This window comes from Acomys minous (assembly GCF_964271855.1).
Source record: "Acomys minous genome assembly, chromosome: 13".
In the NCBI taxonomy this organism is placed as follows: Eukaryota; Metazoa; Chordata; class Mammalia; order Rodentia; family Muridae; genus Acomys; species Acomys minous.
The window spans coordinates 9,934,542-9,953,426 of record NC_140495.1 but is presented as its reverse complement, the minus strand read 5'-3'; the positions used below and the strand labels follow the sequence as shown (position 1 = coordinate 9,953,426).

The 18,885-nt window shown below is 48.0% G+C and overlaps 1 protein-coding gene across 1 annotated transcript in view; it reads left to right on the top strand.

Annotated features, from left to right (window-relative positions):
• SUSD5 (sushi domain containing 5) overlaps positions 1 to 18,885 on the top strand; it is a 46,430-nt gene that overhangs the window by 17,447 nt on the left and 10,098 nt on the right. Inside the window, exon 4 of the mRNA XM_084754540.1 lies at positions 8,879 to 9,067. Coding sequence (XP_084610666.1) covers positions 8,879 to 9,067 — 189 coding nt within the window. The remainder of the gene's footprint in view (positions 1 to 8,878; positions 9,068 to 18,885) is intronic.

Below are 18,885 nucleotides of genomic sequence, written 5' to 3'. Positions count from 1 at the left end.
TCTGTCCAATCAAATAACCAAGGGATGTGGCCTTGGTTTTACAAATGACTAGAGAGAGCAAGAACTGTCTGTCTCTCTGTTGCTGTCTTTTTCTGTGTCTGTCTGACTGCTGTCTCTGTCTCTCTCTCACTCTCACACTCTCTGACAGCCATATAAATAAATTCAAATAACCCCTTGGGTCCCAAACATTGGCAGTCTCTGACCCCTGAGAAAAAACATAACAGAACTTTGTTCCTCTACTGATCTCAAGGAAACAGGTCCTCTTTAGTTCCTGTGACGGAACATGCCACTCCAAAGTAAGAGTGACTTACTATGAATCACAACTTGGTAGCACTAAGGTTTAGTTGTAGGACAGGACAATTTTTGTGGCTCTTGTGCCAATCCTGGCTAGACTCGTTTATAAATCTGTAGCACGGATTGGAGGTAGCCTTGCTCCTGGGGAACTCGAGAGCCACCATCCTAGCTGCGATGGTGAGCTTCGGGTTCAAAAGGAAGCCATATCTGGAGGGAGTCAGGGTGGCAGTGAGGACCAGGACACCTGACATCCTCCTCTGGCCTCCACACACGTGTGCTCAGGCATGCACACCTGCACATACAGAGATACACAGAGACACACAGAGATACCACCCCCACATACACATACAACACACACACACACACACACACACACACCACTAAAATAAATTACAATGCAGAAAATCAGAAAAAAAAAAAGCCCAACAGAGGAAGTCTAAGCAGCTGACCTGGATTAAAATAGGATGAGAGAGATGGCAATGAAGTGCAATCCTGGATTGTACCCTGGACTGGAAAAAACAATTCTATTTGATGATATTCAAATATAGATTGTGAATTGGACAGCATGGTACCAAAGACCAATGTGGAGATTTTGATAGTTACTGTGGCTGGACAGCATCCTGGATCCTTGTGCACAAAGTCTCTTAGGGGTGAAGGGCATCATGTCCACAACCTCCTCTCATACAACCTCCTCTCAAATGTACCAGAGGAGAATTTACTAATGGGTGTGTGTGTGTCCTCCCACGCTGTGTGAATTTCCCCTAGTGAGAGGTGAACAGGGACCTTCCCTCAGTGGGGACACCAAGGACTGGACACCAAACGATCCCACTCAATCGAGCTTGGTAGTCAGTTTATTGGGGTCACTCACAGGACCACGACTGACTCAAGCCCACCCAACATCCCTGTGCTCCCACCAAAACCTGTCCCTATGTTGCTGTCCTGCCTTGGATGTACCATGTAAGCAATTCCTCTCAGCCTTCCTGGCTTCATTGGGGAGAGGCTGCTCTCCCCTTGTGGAGACTTGATGGACTACAGGGTTGACCAGGGGCATAGGTTACTGAGGGAAGGGCCACCTCCTTGCGCAAAGCAAGCATTGGGCTCTCCAGAGGGCTTCTACACACTTCCAAGTGCTGCTCAATTAAGACCTCCTGAGGTTACTCAGAGAACAGAGTTCTAAGGCTCAGCTGAGAGGACCCGAAGGCAGGGAGGGTAGGCCCAGTGCAGAGAGTCTGAGATTCCCACTTTGCACAGGTGAGACTACACTCAGTTCCCAGCAGAACACCCTCTTCTTATGCCCTCCCTTCAGATGGCATGTCATGGCTGTGGCACCATGATGCTGCTCCCCTCTGGCAAGACCAGGAACATGAAGTGTGCTGACTTCAAAACTGCCAGACGTGCATCTGCTAAAATGCCCAAAGGGAAGACTGGCCTGGCTCCTGCTCTCACAGCCCCTCCTGCACATCTTTAAAGTAGAGTTCATTACCAGCGTAGATGCGTCTTTTTCCCTCTGGTGTTTTTTATTCAGACAGTGAATTTCCAGTCCCATGGTGCTCTCACTTAGACTAATATGTGCAGTTATTTTTAACCCAGAGGATGCTGATGAAATAAGCCTTGTACATTTGGGGTTCCCCGCCCCCTGTCTCCTTTGGCAGCTTCTTGGTGGGGTCTGCAGCCCAGGGCCTAGAGGCTTCCAGCTTCCCTTGGACTCTGACTGCCACACCCCAAGCCCACACTTTGCTAACGTCTCTGTCCCCTGAGACAGAGCTGGCCTCACCTCCCTTCCTAACAGCATTATGACCCCACATGTGACAGTCACCTTTACTTCCTCCCCCCACAAAAAAACAGGAATAGGCAGTTCTGTGGTGACCATCCTCCAACCACAAAATATATTTGTTGCAACTTCATAACTGTCATGTTGCTACTGTTATGAATTGTAATGTAAATATCTGGGTTTTCTGATGAGTCTCAGGTGACCCCTCTGCAGGGGTCATTCATCTCAAAAGGGGTCTGGACCCACGGGTTGAGAACTGCAGTTTAGAAGCATCCGAGCTGGGTAGCCATGTAGAACGGCAGCAAGGGAGATCTGAGAATTGTCCCCGGAAGGACGGCAATCTGAGATAAGGCTGGGGACACTGAGAGGAGCCATCTGCAGGGGAAGAAAACTGGGCTGGATATTAAGGGGGCGATGGGAAGCTCTTGGCTAGGCTGTGGGGTTCGAGCATCATGTGGTCGCTGTCGTTGCTGGAGGCAGGATGCAGATGAGCACAAGCCCCTGGACTTGCTCCCCACACAGAGACCCATGTCTATGACCAAAGGCAAGTCTGTGCTGCACTTCAGTTTGTCCTGAGGGAGAAGCGTCTAAATTCAACACTGGATGCCTCCTCTCTACTTCCAGTTTCTGCGCACACACATGCACACACGCTCTCAGAGGAGGGGGGAGGAGGGAGGGGGGAGGAGGGAGGAGGGGGGACCTATAATCCTAGCAGTGAAGAGGCAGCGACCAGAGGATGCCTAGAGCTCCCTGGCCAGCCAGTCTTGCTGAACCTGAACATCAGGTTCAGCGAGAGACCCTGTCTCAAAACATCAAGTGGAGAGCTGGGCAGTAGTGGTACATGCCTTTAACCCCAGCACTCAGGAGGCAGAGGCAGATCTATGTGAGTTCAAGGTCAGCCTGGTATACAAAGTGAGCCCAGGACAGCCAGGCCTACACAAAGAAATGTTGTCTCAAAAAACAAAACAAAGGGGCTGGAGAGATGGCTCAGCGGTTGAGAGCACTGACTACTCTTCTGAAAGACCCAGGTTCAATTCCCAGCACCCACATGGCAGCTCACAACTGTCTGTAACTCCAAGAGCTGACACCCTCATACAGACATACATGCAGGCAAAACACCAATGTACCTAAAATAAAAATAAATAAATTTAAAACAGAACAAAACAGGAAAAAAATGAAGGAAAGAGGAAAGATGAAGTAGGAAACAGTAGAGGAAAGCACTTGATGTTGACTTCTGGCTTTTACACACATGCATACATATATACATACACACATGAACACATACACACATGTACACCCAAAATAAAGTAAAATGTTTACAGACATGCACATAGAGAGCTATTCATTGTGACATTGTTTATTGTGATGGAAAACCCGAATGGAATTAAAAGTCTATCTACTAATGAAATAATCTTTTCCACAGCGTAGCCTTTCACAAGGTTGAAGGAGATTATACTTCTGATGCGGAAAAACTCTAAAACGTTTTTTTAGAAAATGTTTGCCTTCTGGCTTTTGGCTCAGCACATGAGCACCTTAGAAGCTACACTCTAGACTAACAGGCAAAACATGAGGATGCAAAACATAAGCTTCTGGACAAGTGGACAGGTGCTCACACGCGTGCGCACGCGTGCACACACATGGACAAATGTGCATGCACATTCACACACTGTTCTTGCAGAGGATGAGACTTTGATTCCCAGCATCCACATGGCATTGGGTGGCTCATGACTATCTCTAACTCCAGATCCAGAGGAGCTGACACGCTTTTCTGGCCTACCCACACCTACGTACACAGACACGCATAGCCACACACAAATAATAAAATAAGTATGTTTTTTTTTTAAGAAATGAGAAAAAAAAAGAAATGAGAAAAAAAAACCCAGCTGGGTGTGGTGGCACTTGTCTTTAATGCCAGTACTCAGGAGACGGAGACAGGCAGATCTCTCTGAGTTCAAGGCCAACCTGCTGTACATAATAAGTTCCAAGGCAGCCAAAGCTACACAGTGAGACCGCCCCTGCCCCTGAAAGAAAGAAAGAAAGAAAGAAAGAAAGAAAGAAAGAAAGAAAGAAAGAAAGGAAAACAAATTGTAAAAGGGGAATTACTACAGATATCATGGATATTAAAGGAATCATAAAAATAATATATAAATAGGATGGGAGAAATGCTCACCAGGTAAGAGCCATTCAGCCTTCAGCATCTGCACCAGGCAGCTCACGCGTCTGTCAGGCAGTTTGATTCCCCAGCACACAGGCTGGGTGGCTCACAGCCACCTGTAAGTCCAGCTTCAGGAGTTACAATGCCCTTTACTGTCCTTTGCACTCATGTGCACAAGCCTACACCCAGATGAATAAATACAGATGATTAAATATAAAAAAATATCTAAGTAGCTGGGTCCTCAGCTTTGGAAACCTAGATGAAATGAGCCTGTTCACTGAAAGAACAGTCTAGCAAAGCTGTTAAGAAGAAAGGAGCATCTCACTGAGACTCTGTCAAAGAACAGAATAAATAATAACCCTGAAACAGAGCATCAGGCACAGATGGGCCTGGGCACTTAAGGGAGAAATTATGCTGATTCTCTACAGAATTTTCCAGACATTAAAAGCAGAAGGAATACTTCCTAATTCATTCCATGAGGCCATTATTACCTCCAAACCAAAACCAGACAAGACATTCCAAGAAAAGAGGCACACAGACCAATAGATCTCATGAGCGCAGACAAGAAAACATTAGCAAATCCAATCTAATGAGAGATAAAAGAATTACACAAGCCAAGCGTGGTGACATGCCTGGAATCCCACCACTCCAGAGACAGAAGCAGAGGCAGGATGCAGAGGCAGAGGGATCACAAATTTGAGGTCAGTCTGGGCTATGTAGTAAGACCTTGCTCTGCGTACTCATCTCCACCCCCAAAGCTACAGGAGCTGGGAAGATGGGTTAGTGGCTGAGAACACTTAACTCTGCAAGTATGAAGACACGGGTTTAAATTGCACATGCTTGTTGTACCAGAATTTGGGGTGGAGACAGGGGGACCCTGGGAGCTTTCTGACCAAGCATCATACTGAAGCTCCAGGTTTAGTGAGAGACCATGTCTCAAAGCTATAAGGCAAAAAATGTCCTGTGCTGGTCTCTGTATGTGCACACATAAACACCTGGACCCACACAGTCCCATACAGACAGCGCACACGCACACACACACACACACGCACACACACACACACAGACCAAGTAGGATTGACCTGACCTGACCTGGTTTCACATTAAAGCAACAATTGATATAATCCATTACATCAATGGACTACAGAAGAAAAATCACGTGACTATATCATATTGATCCATGAGGAAAGCAGTTGATCAGATCCAGCTCCCATGCATGAAAAAATAAATTTATCATCGGTACTGAAATAGAGAGGGGCTTTCTCCCGTTGACAGAGAACATGTAGCCGGGTGTGGTGGCACACGCCTTTAACCCCAGCACCCCAGAGGCAGAGGCAGGAGGATCACTGTGAGTTCGAGGCCAGCCTGGTCTATAAAGTGAGTCCAGGACAGCTAAGACTACAAGAGAAACCCTGTCTCAAAAACAAAAACAAAAACAAAAAAACCCCTGCTGCTCATGTTTCCCTGAATGACGAGATCAAATCTTTCTCAATAAGGTCAGAACTCTCATCCCTGCTTCCCAACATCAACCGGTGCTAAGTGGCTAAGAGTTCCTACTGCTCCTCCAGAGGGCCTGAGTTCCGTTTCCAGCACCTACATCAATTGGTTTATGACTGCCTGCTTGCAATTCCTGCTCCAAGGAACACAACACACATATGCACCCACCCCCACACATACAAGTACATATAATTAAGAATATTAAAAATCAGCTGTATGGTGGTGGTGCATGCCTTTAATCCCAGCACATGGGAGGCAGAGGCAGGAGTTCAAGGCCAGCCTGGTCTACAAAAGTGAGTCCAGGACAGCTAGGAACATTACACAGAGAAACTCTGTCTTGAAAAACCTTAAAAAAAAAAAAAAACATCATGCCGGGCGTGGTGGCGCACGCCTTTAATCCCAGCACTCGGGAGGCAGAGGCAGGTGGATTGCTGTGAGTTCGAGGCCAGCCTGGACTACAAAGCGAGTCTAGGACAGCCAAGACTACACAGAGAAACCCAGTAAAAAAAAAAAAATCATCATCAATCTTTTAAAAGTAAAATAAAAGATAGACAGACCAGTAAAGAAAAGCTTCATTTCTATCAAAATAGTTAAAATCTAAAACTCTGGCACCCTCGAGTTCTTGCCAAGGCATAGATAACAGTTAGTAGGAATGAAAAATGTCTCGTCTACATTGGAAGACAGTTTGACAATCTTACTAAATTGATATTATTTTGTTTGGGAGGATATATTTATATGTATACTTGTGTGTGTGAGTGAAGGCCAGGAGATAATCTCAGATGTTATTGACACTGTTTTTGAGACAGGGTTCCCTCCTCCCCCCTTTTTTTTCCCTGAAGCTCACCAAGTAGTTGAGCCAGCTGGCTGGCCTGGCCAGGCAGCCCCTGGGGATCTACAGTACCTGTCCCTGCCTCTGCAAAGCTGGGACAGTACAAATGTACCACCCCACCCATCTTTTGTAAGTGAGTGCAAGGGTTGAACTCAGCTTCTGATTTATCCTCTGAGTCTTCACCCCAGACCCCATGTTGGTACTCTACATGATCCAGTGGTTGCCAAGATTGCGGGAGGGAGGAAGTACACCATAAATGCTTTTTAGACCAGAAAGGGAACAGCTTGAGGGAAAGAAGTAGCATGTAGGAATTCCTGAGGAAGGGAGCAGCTTGAGGGAGGGAAGTAGCATAGGGCATTCTTGAAGAAGGGAGCAGCTTGAGGGAGGGAAGTAGCATGTAGGAGTTCAGTGTGCCTTCCTCTCAATTTTGCTGCAAATCTAAAATACTTAGAAAAAAAAAACAACAGTGCATTAACTAAAAAAAACAAAAAAACAAAAAAAACCAGAGTTTTCAGTAATGTCATTTGTGTTAAAAATATACAGATGTTGGCCCAGTGAGATGGCTCAGCAGGTAAAGGAGCTTGCAGCCAAACCTGACAGCCTTGAGTTCCATCCCTGCGATCCACACAGTAGATGGAGAAAACAGACTGCCCAAACTCTTCTGGCCTCTACACATGCTCCCTGATGGATGCCCATACACATGCACATGTGTAGACACATAAAATAAATAAGTGTTAAGCAGATGTTTTTTATGTAATTTTGAATCTCAGGCTCTACGTATGAGACAAAAACATGTAGAATTTGTCTTTCAGAGTCTGGCTTATTTTGCTTAACATGATGACTTCCAGTTGTGCCCTTCTCCCTGGCTGCATAAAATTTCCTTTGTGGGAAATGGCTTGGCTGCTAAATGTGCTCGCCATGTAAGCATGGGTAACAGAGTTCAGATCCCCAGAACCGCGCAAGTACCAGGTGGACGCCGTGGCCTGCCTTCAGTCCTGGCCTCTGAAGGCAGAGACAAGGGGTGGCCAGAACAAGCCGGGCAGTAAGACTAGCCAGGTGGTAGAGCAGGGGGTCTGACTGAGAGTCCCTGCCTCAAGGAGTAAGATGAGAGAGAGAGAGAGAGAGAGAGAGAGAGAGAGAGAGAGGAGGATATCCTCCCCTATGTGCCCACACATGTACATGAATGCATGCATGCACACCACACAGACGCAAGAGAAATAAAATTTCATCCTGCCATTTTCTTTATCCACTCAACTGTTGTATGTATGTAATTTTGTATATGTGCATTTATATATGTGTAGAAAAAATTTCTATTTGCATGTATTTTGTGTACATGGCTGCTCTGGTAGCCTTGTTTCCATCAGCTATCAGACAGATGTATTTATGTAAACACGCATCTAATAAGCCCTTCGGCATGCACGCTGGTCTCTTAACGACACACTGACTCCTCCCGTCCTCCTTCTAAGGTAAAAGCTGTTGCTGCTAGGCTTGTATGCTGGAGTCACCCAGGAGCATCAGAAGGATCCTGGTGTCTGGCAATTTAAAAATACAAGTTGTAGCACTTGGCACCACATTGAGTCATTCAACAAGCTTTTTTTTTTTTTTAAAGTGCCCCCTCCCTGTCAGGCATTCTGCCAGGCCATGAGTTAAGTGAGCTTGTCCCTAAGATCCCGGTGCTGGTTGTAGGTGGTACTCAGGAGACAGGCTGTGGGGGTTCTATCTGCAGGGTTTTTTTTTCCCCCCTCATAGGCTGGGAAAGCTCTATATAATTTGTGTGTCTATCAGTTGACATGATGCTGGGGTGGAGTACTACAGGAAGCCCCTGAGGAAGGGTGGCTTTCTTTTGGCTAACTGTCTGAGGGTGCTGTCCATACATGGTGAAGCAGGCTCAAGGCTCCTGTGTCCCAGTCAGCATGCATGCACTTGCTTGCTCTCTCCCCCTCCCTCCCTTCCCCCCTCCTTCTTCATCCCTCCCCTTCTCCTTCTCTGTCTCTCTGTCTCTCTCTCTCTCTCTCTCTCTCTCTCTCTCTCTCTCTAGTCCTGACTATCTTAGAACTTGCTAAGTAGACAAGGATGGCCTCAAACTCACAGAAAACCTTCTGCCCCTGCCTCCCAAGTGCTGAGATTAAAGGCGTGCGCCACCACGTCCCTCTACTTTCTCCTTTGTATTGACTCCTGGACCACAGGACAGACTCCAGTTAACCAAATCTCAGCAACCCCACACAGACACACCCAGAGTTCCATTTCCGTAGTGATCCTAGACCCAATCAGGTGAACAAGACAACTACCGCACATCAGAGGCGCTGACTTGTTCCTGCTCTTCCTTCCTCAGAGAGGCCATGCGGAGACCCACCGTCCTTCCCACACACCATCCTCCAGGGCCGCACCGGTTTGGAGATGGGGGATGAGCTGCTGTATGTGTGTGCGCCAGGCTCTGTCACAGGCCATCGAGAGGCTGCCTTCACCTTGCTGTGCAACAGCTGTGGGGAGTGGTACGGACTGGTGCAAGCCTGTGGAAAAGGTAAGCGCCATTCGCCTACATGGAGCCCACACAGGGCTTGTAGACAGCATTGAGAGCCTTTGTACCTGGGACTATGAGTGCTCAGGGGATTTCAAATGTGGCGTGTGGGCAACCACACCCTTCAGCTACATTCCAGACTGAAGGGTAAACAACCCCCCCCATCTTTTCTAAGGAGTGTCTTGATCCTAGGCTAACTTGCTTTCTTTTGTTTATTGAGACAGGGTTTCTCTGTCTACCCCTGGCTATCCTGGCTATGTTGGCCTGGAACTCAGGGATTTGCCCGTTTCTGCCTCCAGAGTGCTGGGATTAAAGGTGTGCACCGTCACCACCCAGCTCTTCTCTCTTTTTCTCTCTCTTTCTTTTTTTTTTTCTTTTTTTTTTTGTTTGTTTGTTTTGTTTTGTTTTGTTTTTCAAGACAAGATCCTTCTGTGTTAGCCTTCGCTGTCCTGGACTCACTTTGTAGACCAGGCTGGCCTTGAACTCACAGCAATCCACCTGCCTCTGCCTCAGGAGTGCTGGGATTAAAGGCGTGCCCCACCATGCCCAGTTTATTTCTTAATTTGTATCATATTATGTGTTATAGGTTGTTTTGCCTGTCTGTATGTCTGTCAATCCAGAGCTCGCCAATATAAGCAGAAATGGTCTTGCTAGCCAGCTTGCTCTGTCTCCACCTCCTTAAATTAAATTAGAGATAGACCACTGTGGCCACCCAGCATTTACAGGAGTTTCTGGGCATCCAAACTCAGGTCCTCACATTTGGACAACAAGTACTTTAACCACTGCGCCATCTCCCCAGCCCGGCTGCGGTATTATATTTCGGACAGTTTGCCCTCAAATGTCCTGTAGATCACGAAGGAATTCTGATGGCTGCTGGGATAGCATTAGGACACTGCAATTCAGCCACATCATCTGAAGTGTTGGTTTGTTTTGTGTCTCCACTGTTAATTATTGTCCATAGTGTGGTACAGCCTGTATGTCAGCCGGCCAGAGGGAACATTTGGCTTGTTTTCATTTTGTGGCTGTCAGGAACTGTGCACCATGAGTTGTTGTCCATGTCATTTGGTTCTCAGGAAGTGTCTTGTGACTGTCTCCTGTGAGTGGGCCTGCCCAGCTTTAGTGGTTGCTCACCAACGGTTTTCAAGACAGGGCCCATCAGGTGACCCCCCTGGTGTTTGTTACTTTCCTTGTCGCTGTGACCAAATCTCTGACAAGAAGCCACTTAAGGGAGGAGGGGGGTGATCTTGGCTCTGTGTTAAAAGGGACACAGACCGCCCCTGTGAGAAGGTGTGGTTGACAGGAGCAGGGAGCCCGTAGACACGTGACACCCACAGTCAGGAGGCAGGGCAGGGTGTTCAGCTCATCTTCCTTTTCCTGCGGTGGAGCACCTCAGCTCACAGAGTGGCACCGCCACATTTAGTGTGGCTCCTCTCACCCCAGTGAACCCGAGATGGAGACTCTCTCAAAGACGCGGCCAGAGGTTTGTCTCATGTGGAACTGTAGATCCTGTGGTGCTGGATCAATCAGCCGGCACACCCTCCACCAGAAGTGCCTGGTAGCTCATGCTCCACACTCCCAGCAGCCTTCAGTGTTGCCACGGTGAACTCAGCCAAAATATCCACCCACTGATGGGAGTGAAGTCTTGACGTGTCAATCCAGCGGTAAACTTTCCTCATGTCAATTGTCGCCTGAAACACTTTGCCAAGTTTCCTAATTGCTTAGAAATGGTCACCTACAGCCAGGTGGTGGCACACGCCTTTAATCCCAGCACTCGGGAGGCAGAGGCAGATGGATCTCTGAGTATGAGGCCAGCCTGGTCTACAGATTAGAGTTCCAAGACAGCCTGGGCTACTCAAAGAAATTCTGTCTCAACAAAACAAATAAAAACAAAAAAGGAAGGAAGGAAGGAAGAAATACTCATTTATATACCATAGGTCTTCTTATGAGGCATTCATGATTAATATGCTATAATGATTTTTTCCAGTTTGGGGCGGTTAGCTCATTTACAAAATGCTCGTCTGGCTTGTGGGAATCCCTGGGTTTGAGTTCCAACAAGACAAACATGTGTGTGTGTGTGTGTGTGTGTGTGTGTGTGTGTGTGTGTGTGCGCGCGCGCGAGCACATGTGTACACATGCCATGGCATGCAAGTGGCGGTCCCAGGACAGCTTGCAGGGATCGGCTCTCTCCCTCTACCCTGAGGGTCCTGGGAGTCAAACTTAGATCCTCCCCAGGCTTAGGTCATGAGCACTTCCACACACTGAGCCATGTCCCCCACCTTGTTTCTTTTTCTCTTTTTCTGAGATAGGATTTCTCTACATGTGTCTGGCCATCCACTCACTAGATAGACCACGGCTGGCCTCAGACTCATAGAGATCACCTGCCTCTGTCACCAGAGTGCTAGGTTTAAAGGCGTATGTTACCACACCCAGCCCTTGTCTTTGGGTTTTGTTTGGTTTGGGTTTTTTTTCTTGAGACATGGTATTAATCAGATTTTTTTTCTCTGCCAACTAAAGAATTAAAAAGCAAGAGTTTACTTAGGACTGGAGCTAGGACCGAGGGCTTCATGAATGCTAAGTAAGCATTCTATCAAGTGAGCTACACTCAACCCATAAAGAGAGCTGTTAAAAATAAACATTCTGTCCCTGTCTGTGGCTTAATTTTGTCTCTCTTCAGAGCAGATTCTAATGAATTTTTTGTTGGTTTTTAAAATTCATTATAACTTTCCAGAGGGTGGTTTAGCCATAGATCACCTGCGAACTCTGTGGACTATTACAAACTTTTTGGTATTAGGTAAATAAATTATATGAAGTCAATTAGATTCCCATTATAAATGCTGTTTTTGTCAGCATAGATGTTAAAATTTCCTGTGAAATTGTTACAGAGGTGTCTAAAGCCATTGTCTTGCTTGTTAGAGAGGTGGACAGGTGCTGGAGGGTGCTGCCCGCCCACTGTCAGGCATCCACCCTCACCCAGACCTTCCTGTGAGCCACACCCATCTTCCAAATAGGTGGTTTACTGGCCCAGGGAGGATGAGAGCTAAATGCAGGTTTTGTGTGTTCTAGAAGGTGTTTATTTTCTCACCACAGTGTGGACTCAGAGCTTGCAACTGATGCTGGCTTCTATGCCTGGCTGCTTACAGCTGCCCTTACTCTGAAGATTTAGCATTTAAAATGTCTGTGTCCTCGTAAGAAATTGTGTGTGAGCCGGGTGGTGGTAGCGCACACCTTTAATCCCAGCACTCGGGAGGCAGAGGCAGGCAGATTGCTGTGAGTTAAAGCCAGCCTGGTCTACAAAGAGAATCCAGGACAGTCAAGGCTACACAGAGAAACCCTGTCTCGGAAAAAGAGAGAGAGAGGGGGGGGGAGAGAGAGAGAGAGAGAGAGAGAGAGAGAGAGAGAGAGGAGAGAGAGAGGAGAGAGAGAGAGAGAGAGAGAGAGAGAGAGAGAGAGAAGGAAAGGAAAGAAAGAAAGGAAAGAAATTGTGTGTGTGTGTCTGCAGAATTCCTTCACCAACATGATCATGGTGGCATGTGCCTGTATTCCCAGCCCTTGGGAGGAGGGGACAAGAAGAACAGGCCTTGAAAGGTCAGCCTTGACTGAATAGCAAGTTCAAGGCCATGAAAATATGTTTGAAAAAGAAACAGAAAAGCCTGGATGCATGGGGGCAGAGGGGTGTCACTCAGCCAGTAGAGTGGTGCTTTCCTGGCACCTGTGAGGCCAGGGGTTAGCTCCTCAGGACTGCACACCCTGTGTGTGGCGACACACACCTGTGATCTCAGCAGCTGGGCGGTGAGCAGGAGGATCCGGAGTGCGATGCTACCGTCAGTTGCATAGTGAATTCTAGGCCAGCCTAGGGTTGGGGAAGATTGTTGTTTGTTTGTTTTGTTTGTTTAGAAGAAGGAGAGAAGGAGAGTGGGAGGAGAGGAAAGACAAGATAAGTTTAAGGCAGGGCAAGCCAGTCTCCTGACTAACAGACTTACAGGAAGCATAATTGGAACCCGTGGAACGTGGGCATGTGTGTGTGGGGGCTGGTGTTTTACTCAGTCCATAGGACATTAAAGTAGCATATATGATGCCCTAGGGTTGATCCCGAGCACCATATAAACTGTGCATGGTAGCACACACCTGTCACCTCAGGAGGCTCTGAAATTCAAGGTCACCTCTGCTACACAGTGAGTTAGAGACCGATCTGGGCTACAAGAGACAGTCTTAAAACAAGAAGTAAACGAACATGTGGAACTTGGGGTAGAAGGTCCCAGTGGCCTTTCGGGGGTCTTGGGACTTACCATGGAGGTGAGGGCTAAAGGTTTGAGTCCCCAGGTTTTCTGCTTCAGCCATTCTTTCCCACTCTGGCCACGCGGAGTGTATGGTCTCTTGTGGAGCCAGGGGCAGGGGCCACAGGACCACTTCACCCTGAGGTCAGGTGACAGCCATGGTACTGGAGGACACAAAAGACATGGATGGAGAGGAGAGAGTCTGTGAGCCAAGGGGACCACAGGGGCACTTTAGGAGGCCAACAGTAGGTTCCTGACACGGGGGCAGGAGCTGTTCTCCTTGTACCATTGGCCCAGAAAGAAAAATGGCCCCAAAGAAGGACACGGGCTTGGCACGGTGAGAGCCCAATAGAAACCAGAGCCGGCATGGAAATCTGTGGCATCCATGCTTAAAGAGCGGAGCACGGAGGTTTTCTGTGATCAGAGCACCAGCCAGTTCTAGCTAGATACAGAGCATAAGGGAGCGGTGTGCCAGACAACGCTGCCAACCTGGGAGTGGAAACCAAGATGTGTGGATTTGGACAGGAGAGTGGAAGACTGAATAGCTAGATCCAGACCAGGGCTCTAAAGCCAAAGCTAGAAACACCAGCATGTGAGGGAGGAAACAGCCGGCCAGTTAGCTTAGTGGTCAGGGCTTGCTGGACCCAGGAACACCTGGGCTGAATCCAGAGGAGAGAGAGTTCTGATCCTTTCAGGATAGCTGAGAGAGGTGTTCTGTCTTCAGCTCGCCTCAAATCCTCCCATCATTTAAATACCTTAAATATGCAATCTTAAAAATGACAAGAGTTGCCGTGCAGTGGTGGCGCACACCTTTAATCCCAGCACTTGGGAGGTAGAGGCAGGCGGATCGCGGTGAGTTCGAGGCCAGCCTAGTCTACGAAGTGAGTTCAGGACGGTCAAGGCTACACAGAGAACCCCTGTCTTGAAAAACCAAAAAAAAAAAAAAGACAAGAGTTAGGGCTGATGATACAGCTCAGTGGTGGAGGACTTGCCACCAAGCCCGAGTGAGGACTTGCATTTGATCCCAAGAACCCACATGGCAGAAAGACAGATCTGACTCCCAAATGTCCTCTGACCTCCAAATATGTGCTCACATACACACACACACCAAATACACATAGAGAATAAATAAATATATATATATATATAAATAAATAAATCGAGCAAGCAGAACAAGCCACCACTACCCCTTGGACAGCCTGCCTTACTTGCTATCTCCACCACAGTGTCTTCCCTGGTCTCCTCCAGGAGGAGTGGGGATTGGAATGTGGCAGTGGTCGTGCACACCTTTAACGCCAGAGCTCAGGAGGCAGAGGCTGGAGCATCTCTGTGAGTTCAAGGGTCCTGATGGTGGATGGAGAATGTGCCCTTGGTCCTCCTCCTTACCCCTCTTAATTAGGTCATGGCTGCACTGCAGCCCTGGTGCATCCCCTACTCACCAAACCCACTGAATACAAGGGTCACAGCGCCTTCCGCGAGCTGGGAAGCAGTGCACGTTCCTTAGCTTTCATTTCCTTGGTGTCTGAGGGTTATTACATCCACTGAGCCCTTTTGTGCAGAATTTGACTCCCTTGCACGTCGTTGGCAACACCAGCTTCTTGGCTGCCTCCTCGTCCTCTGCCTCCTGGGCTCCTTGAGGCACCCAGTGACTAGCAATAGCTTTGGCTTAGCTCTAGAGACATGTCATTGAGACGCTGCCCAATGATAACATGTGACATGGGTCAGTCCACCTGACAAGGATGACTGGTTCCTTATCCAAACCCCTGTGCACCCAGACCCAGCCATTCTCAACCTAATTCCCCAAGTGACTGTCCTCCAATTTGAAGCAGTTCCCTTATTTTAAAAAAGTAAAAGGGCTGGGCACAGTGGCCCATGCCTGTATTCCCAGCACTCGGCCAGCCTGGTCTACAAAGCAAGTCCAGGACAGCCAAGGCTACACAGAGAAACCCTGTCTCACAAACATGACAGTAAGCAAAATAGTTGTTGAAGATCTATATGTGTGTATGTATATGTGTGTCTGTGTGTGTTTATTTTGTTTAGGCTTTTTTGCATTTATTACATTTGTTATTTACTTATTTTGCGTGGGAGTGGGTGCACATGTGGAGGTCAGAGGGTAACTTGCAGGAGTGGGTTGTCCCATGCAGGCCCTCAGAGCTAGCAGCAGGTACCATTACCCTGTGAACAGTTTGACTTTGAATTATCATGGTTCCTAAGGGTCTTTTGTTTGTTTGCTTTGGGGATAATATCTCCTGTTGCTCAAACTTGCCTAGCGCTCATTATGCAGCTGAGGATGTCCTTGAAGTCCTGATCCTCCAGGCTGCACCTGCCATGGGCTGAGGTTACAAACGTCTGCCTCCATGCCTGGCCCCCTCCGGCCTTTCCTTTTCACGCCTCTGGTCTGATCAGCCATGGACACAAAACATATCCTATTAGGCACTGAGAAAAGAGCAGTTCCAAATGTCTGTCCTGCACCATCTCCGTCCTGTTTAAGGCGTAACTTACTGTAACAAACCACCCGTGTAAAATATGAAATTATCTTGGTTATGCCAGGTAGAAACACCTGAGAACCCAGTGTCACAATCAAACAAAGAACAGAGATGGATCAGTGGTTAAGGGCTCTGGCTGCTCTTCGGGAGGATCCAGGTTCAGTTCCCAGAATCCACAGGGAGGCTCACAACTGTCTGTAACTCCACCTCAGGTGGTTTTTGGGAAATGAATTTGGGCCCTTTTTGGACTCTTCAGGAACCAGGCACGGACATGGTGCACAAACATACATACAGAAAAAACACCTGTAGGCCGGGCGTGGTGGTGCACGCCTTTAATCCCAGCACTCAGGAGGCAGAGGCAGGCGGATCGCTGTGAGTTTAAGGCCAGCCTGGTCTACAAAGCGAGTCTAGGACAGCCAAGGTAACACAGAGAAACCCTGTCTCAAAAAAAAAAAAGAAAAGAAAAGAAAAGAAAAAAACACCCGTAAACAAAAAATTAAAATGTTGAAAACTCAGAACATCTTCATCACCCCAATTTGCCCATCTCTCCAACTTGCCCCTGGACCTCTCTACAAATGGCATTTTACATTCTCCTCTTGTTTAGTCTTTGTAAGTGTGAGTGTATTAATAGCTACCTCCAATGTACAGATGGGGAAACTGCGGTTCACAAAGCTTCATTGGCTTACCTGTGTCACACAGACAGAGAAAAGAAAATGACAGAGCTTGGATTTAAAGGAGGTCTGTCTGTGTCTTTTCAGTGTCATCATAGACTAGGGGCGCTTCGGCCCGGAACCTCAAAAATCCTAGCAATCAGGGTCAGGAGCTCACTCCCAAACTGTCTTCTCCTTGAGGGTGCGCGCACGCACGCGCGCGCACACACACACACACACACACACACACACACACACACACACACACACACACACACACACCCTTGTGCTCTCATTTCGGAAGGCGTTCTTTTGGTTTCTTAAATCAACTTCAGTCTCTGTTTTTCTCTGCCATTTGGGCTTCATTTTCCTCATTGACTCAAACATGAGCCCAAAGCCGAATTTAGAATCCCCTCGTCAATATGACCATATTTGTCCAGAGGTTCATTGAGCCACTAGTTATTTCTGGCACGCCTGGATGTCTTTTTTTAAAAAGGACTATTTTTAAAGGCTGGGTAACCAGGACCAGAGAGAGGACAAAGAAAAATCTATGTGTCGGTTTCCCAAAAATGTGACCTGGATGACAAGGATGGGAAGTGGTGGCATCAGCAGAGCCCTGAAGCTCTGGGCTTCTCCTGGTCATCAGCCCCTGGCCACGTCCCTATGAGAACTACAGACATAGCTGGGCGGTGGTGGCGCACGCCTGTAATCCCAGCACTCAGGAGGCAGAGGCAGGTTGATTGCTGTGAGTTCGAGGCCAGCCTGGTCTACAAAGTGAGTCCAGGACAGCCAGTGCTACACAGAGAAACCCTGACTCCGGGGGTGAGGGGTGGGGTGGGGGAGGGAGGGGGAGAGAGAGAGAGAGAGAGAGAGAGAGAGAGAGAGAGAGAGAGAGAGAGGAGGGAGAGAGAGAGAGAGAGAGAGAGAGAGAGAGAGAGAGAGAGAGAGAGAGAGGGAGAACTACCGATGTGCAAGTGAACATGGGTGGCTGCTGGGGCTGGGAGTGGGGACGGAGGGGAGGGAGAGAAGGGAGGGGAGGAAGGTCAGAGAGATGCCAAGAACAGATCCCATAGGCTGACTAAGCCAGAGCGTTACTTATCTAGTTTTCTGTGGTTCTCTGTGTATGCGTGTGTGTTTGCGTGTGGATAGACACATGTGCGTGCATGGAGAACAGAGGACAACTTAGGGTGCCATTCCTCACGAAATGTGCATGAGTGTGTGTCTGTGTTGTGCGTGTCACATGTGTGGACATCTGTAGAAGCCGGAAAAGGGGAGTAGGGTCTCTAGAGCTGGGGTTACAGGGTGGTGGTGAGCCAAGTGACAAGGAGCAAGTGTTCTTAAGCCCCAAGTCATCTTTAAAATGTTACTGGTTTGTTTGTTTGAAATCTGCTGTCTCGCTGGCCTGGAATTCAGGAAGTGGGCTGAGCTGGGCAATCAGTGAGGCCCAGGAACCTCCCTCTCTTGGCCACTGTCCTATTGCTGTGAAAAGACACCATGACCAGAGCAGCTCTTATAAGAGGACGCACTTGACTGGGGCTTGCATACAGTTTCAGGGGTTTAGTCCAATGTCCACACGGTGGGGAGCTGGCGGCACGGAGGCAGATGCGGTGCTGGACAAGCACCTGGGAATTCTACATCCAAAGCCAGGAAGAGAGCGAGGCTGGGCCCGCCCCTAGTGACACACTTCCTCCAGTGAGGCCACGCCTCCTAACCACTCCCTGATGACCAAGCATTCAACTAGATGAGCCTGCAGGGGGCCAGTCCTACACCAACCACTCCCACCATCTATCTCTACCTCCCGAGTGCTGAGGTTCCAAGAGTGCATGCCCCACACCAACATTTTGAGCTGAGTTCTGGCAATAGAATCTAGGTCCTTGGTCTAACAAGGCCTGAGTCATTAATCCAGTGTTACTGATTAGGTTTTGTTCATTTTTATCCACTGGACAAGAATAAGACCACTATCATAGTTTTTTGAGTCAAATTCGAAGCAAGTTTTGTTAAATACTGGCCAGGTTCATACCCAGGATTCCCAAAGTATAGAAGCAAATTACATTAGTCAGGGACTTATCAAGGCAAAAAATCCAGGAGGCTGTGCACCCCCCCACTTTCATCTAATCAGCGTCAAGCATACACCTCGACCTACGTCTCGCCTACACGGGACCAAGCATACCCTGTGCAGTTGGAGCAACCGAGCTTGTTCACAGAAGCGAGAACACAAGGTTTGCTATCTTACACTATACCTCCTGACTAGCCGGAGCTGCAGGCAAGAGACACTCTGCATGGCTCAAGGAGAGATGTTTAGACATGATAGAGTCCCATGCAATGTAACTGTACTGTTTGTGAGGTTCATGGTTAACAGCTTCTGTAAAAGGGATGCTAAAGGTCATGCCTTAGCTGGGAGGGAGAAAGGG